Source organism: Octodon degus, unplaced genomic scaffold (genome assembly GCF_000260255.1).
Source record: "Octodon degus isolate 3935 unplaced genomic scaffold, OctDeg1.0 scaffold00372, whole genome shotgun sequence".
In the NCBI taxonomy this organism is placed as follows: Eukaryota; Metazoa; Chordata; class Mammalia; order Rodentia; family Octodontidae; genus Octodon; species Octodon degus.
Window position 1 is genome coordinate 894,260 of NW_004524948.1, and position 4,193 is coordinate 898,452.

At 35.9% G+C, this 4,193-nt stretch overlaps 1 protein-coding gene and 1 pseudogene across 1 annotated transcript; both read right to left on the bottom strand.

Annotated features, from left to right (window-relative positions):
* LOC101587038 overlaps positions 1-2,151 on the bottom strand; it is a 4,357-nt pseudogene extending 2,206 nt beyond the window's left edge.
* Positions 2,152-2,351: 200 nt separating this feature from the next.
* On the bottom strand, positions 2,352-3,905 carry LOC101580347 (histone acetyltransferase type B catalytic subunit). The gene has a single exon (XM_004648236.3). The coding sequence runs from the start codon at positions 3,864-3,866 to the stop codon at positions 2,610-2,612; it is 1,257 nt and encodes a 418-aa protein (XP_004648293.1). The 5' UTR covers positions 3,867-3,905; the 3' UTR covers positions 2,352-2,609.
* Between the last annotated feature and the right edge of the window lie 288 nt (positions 3,906-4,193).

Consider the following 4,193-nt stretch of genomic DNA (forward strand, 5'->3'; position numbering starts at 1 on the left):
GGAACTCGGCAGAAAATCCTACTTGGCGGGCGGGGTGGGGGAGGCACTATCAATTTTTTTTTAATCTTTGAAAGAACCAGCTTTTTTATTCACTAATTCTTTCTATTGTATTTCTATTGCATTCAGTTGCATTAATTTATGCTGTAATCTTTGTGATTTCATCTCATCTTTGGGCTTTGAGCTTGGTTTCCTTTTCTTTCCTAGATGCTTGAGTAGCAGCATTAGAGTGTTTATTTGTTCTCATTCTTTTTTCCCAATATGTGAGTTCACTGCTGTAAATTTCCCTCTAAGATCTGCTTTCATTGCATCCCAGAAATTGAGATAAGTTGTACTTGAATATTTTTGGATTGTATATATTGTTTAATTTCTTGTTTAATTTTTTCTGTAGCCCCTTGGTTGTTGAGGAGGATGTTATTTAATTTCCATATGTTCATTTTTTGTGGTTTCTTTTGTCATTATTTTCCATTTTCATTGCACTGTGATCAGATAATATGCACAGGATAACTTTTCTTTTTTCATTACTATTAGAATTCTCATTTCTTTTTTTTAATGAATTTTATTGAGAAAAAGATTGCAATGAGACAGTTTCTCAACAGGTTGGTGGGAAAGTTACATCAATTAATACGTTGCATATTGTTGTCTTTGTAGTAGTCATTCATAGCTCAGGATGCCAACATGATATCCTGTCCAAACACTATTAGTACAAATCTTTCTTCTTTTTTTTTCCGGAACCAGGGATTGAACTCAGGCCCTTGTACTTGCCAGGGAAGCACTTATTCCACTGAGCCATCTCCCTGGCCCCTCTTCTTATTGAATTAAGAGAAAGTGGCTATATATCTATCCTAACAATTTTGTATATACAGCTACAGAATTGTCCTTCATTTATATCTCCTTTTTATGTTCAGTTTTGTGTGAGATGGGTATTACATGGCCATCCAAATATTGTAGGTTAATGAATTCAGCAAAATATTCCAATATAGTCCAGTAGCCCACAATAGTAGTGGGTTATCCACAGCACTGGCAATGTCAGAATCTCTTGACTTGAGCCCTCCACAGCTCTGCATATTAACATGGCTTCACTTTTCATACCTCGTTTCTACACTTTTCTGCTGGATGGATAAGACCAAGAAAAAGTAAGATGTATATATCAAGAAATGTAATTTTTGTATCTGACAAGGTCAGTCAAGTCCCCTCAGGACTTATCCCAAAACCCTGTACCGCAGTTTGTAGAACCTGTATCAGTGCAGCCATGTGGATGAGTCACGGCCATTGTTTGACCAATTTGCTCTCTGTGAGAGCCTGAGAGAATGTTTTCTCTCCATGTGACTCTCTTTAGGCACACACTACATCATCAATCACATTCCTCTGTGGCCCCATAATCTCCTTGATCAGAAAATTTCGGATACAACTGAGTTAAATGATGTTACAATATAGGTTCTCCTATATCCTGAGTCCTCACTGACCTTGAAAGGCTAAGGCCAAAATGTTGGCTGTCCTTGTAGCCCTTCTTTTTCTCTAATTTTTGGTCTGCAAACTTAGGTTTTTAACCCTCCAGAACAAAAGCTCATTATTACCCTACAACATATGCAGTTGGGTTTAACATCACTGTCTTTCTGAATATCAAATATCTTAGGTATAAGATGGAACATATATTTTTCATCAAATATTGATATGTTAAACTTTAAGTTTCTACAGAATATGAAAAAAGAATTAAAAAATAAAACAATATTTTAAAAATATGAATAAACAGTTGCATATTTTTACACAAAAATTTAGAAATCTAACCATATACATCACAGTAGTAGAACAGTCCTGTGCCTATTTTCTTGTATATACTTAAGCATGACCTTTGGACTAATATGTGGCCTATTTTAGAAAATGTCTCAGGTGCAGCTGAAAAGATATGTATTCAGATGTGGTTGTTTGGAACACTCTGTATATGTCTACTAAGTGTATTTGTTCCAAGTTCTGGTTCAGTTCTGCTACTTCTTTGCTATTTTTTGTCTGCTTGACCTATCTTTTTGGGATAAGGGGATGTTAGATCTCCTGTTGAGATTGTGATATTGGATATTAGATTTTTCATGTTCATTAAGATTTGTCTTAGATAGTTGGTACATACATGCTTACGACTGTTACCTCTTCCTGCTGCATTTTCCCCCTCACCGGTAGGTAGTAGCCTGATTTATTTCATTTGATCATTCTTGTTTTGAAGTTTAGACTGTCTGTGAACAGGATTGTTACCCCTGTTTTTTTTCTGAGTTGCTGTTGTATGTAGTATTTTTTCCATTATTTATCTTTCAGCCTATGAATTTTTTATGAGTTAAGTGTGTTTCTTTTTTTTAACGCAACTAAGCATTTATTATATTGTTTAAGAAGAAAAGCAAGAACAGTAGTATTTTAGAAGCTATATTTTTAATTCAATATATGTTCATAAACTTTCTAGACAGTATTTTAAAATATACAATCTCTTCAAAAGAAAATATTCAACTAACGATAACATAGGTAACTTTTAATGTAAGTAAAACATTACAAGATGTTAACATGAATTATCATCAGGTTTTTCACAGCACAATGTACAGAAATTTGGGAGTTTCCTGTACAGAATAATCTTACTCTTGAGCCAGCCGTTCAATAACATGCTGGTAATCTTCCACTAATTCCTGAAAGCTTTCTTCCAGCTGTTCATGTTGCATGCTTATTTCTATTTGGTTCATCTGGTTTGTCAATTCTTCTGGCCTGAGACATTTTCTCATCTTAGCAAGATCTCTCTGCTTTTTCTTATAAGGGCTGACCAGTCTTCTCTTAATATCCAGCCTGTAGCTTCTGTATTGCTCAGCATCACTCATATCAGTCACCAGAAGTTGAAGAATTTCATAAACCCGTCTAGAATGTTGCTTATTTATTTTGAATTTCTGCTGTGCTTCTATTGCCATATCTTCATTGAATCCTTGCATTAATTTTTCCGGAGAAAAGCAAGGCAAATCTTGACAAAGCTTCACAAGCACAAAATCTCTTAACTTCACATAACTTTTAGATGGGTCTTCCTCTGTAATATCAAGAACTGAAGGAGATGCAATGTAGTATCTATGAACTGTTTCAAGAAGTTGTGCACCATGGCCCTGACCTTGAAATGGAGTCAGTATCAGCATCTGGCTTACACGTGGCCGGGTTTTGTCTGGGTACACATAGTAATTATAGACTGTCATGTAGCCTACGGTTGCAAAGAGCGTAGCTCCATCCTTATTATACTTCTCAAATACTAGAAAGTAGTGCCATCTTTCATCATCCACGTCAGTAAAGCTAGCAGTTTCAATAAACCACATCAAAAAGGTCTGAAGCCTTTCATGATATTCTCGAAAGCCTCTACATGTCATGTCAGCCTTGTATATCTGAAAAGTAAAATTTTCTCCTGTTGGACTGAGAACTGAGTATGTATGGAGTAGCATTCCAAACAGCTTGAAATCAACTTCTTTTTCCAACAAAGAAAGAAAGTCATTGGTGTTTGTGCAAAATCCAGGTGGAATGATTTGTCTGATTTTGCCCTCCACATCATCTGCATCCACACAGTCAAAGTTCTCATCAACTTTAGATGCATATTCAACTCGGAACATTGTTGACAGGCTACCGGCAATATAGTATAACAGGATCTTCAGACCTTTGTAACCAAAAGCAGTTTCATCATCCCCAAATAGTTGATGGGTATATTCAGGAAAGAAAGTTCTAATGTCATTCTCCAGATCTTCAGGAAAACGAACTAATTTTAGTTCAATTGCTGTGTTGGTGTTACATTTGTACTCTGCCAGTTTCTTCTCTACTGCACTCTTGTATTCTACCAAAAATTTCTCCATAGCACCAAATCCCGCCATTTCCGAGCTGCGAGCAACCGTGGCTGAGGAAGGACGAATCAACCCACGCGCTAAGTGTGTTTCTTGTATACAGCACATTGTTGGATTTTGTTTCTTAATCCAGTCTTCCAGTGTATTTCTTTTTAATTGGTGAATTTAGCCCATCCACACTGAGGCATGTACAAATTGATATGTTATTGCCTTATGTTTCATATGGCATTTTCCTGCTGTTTGTTGTCTACTTTTCTACTGTGTTTAACTGTTTGTCCTATTTTTTGGGTTCTTTCCATTCTCATTGTTGGAGTTGTGGTCATTTTTATCCCTTTCTAGAATATCTTTTAGTACTCT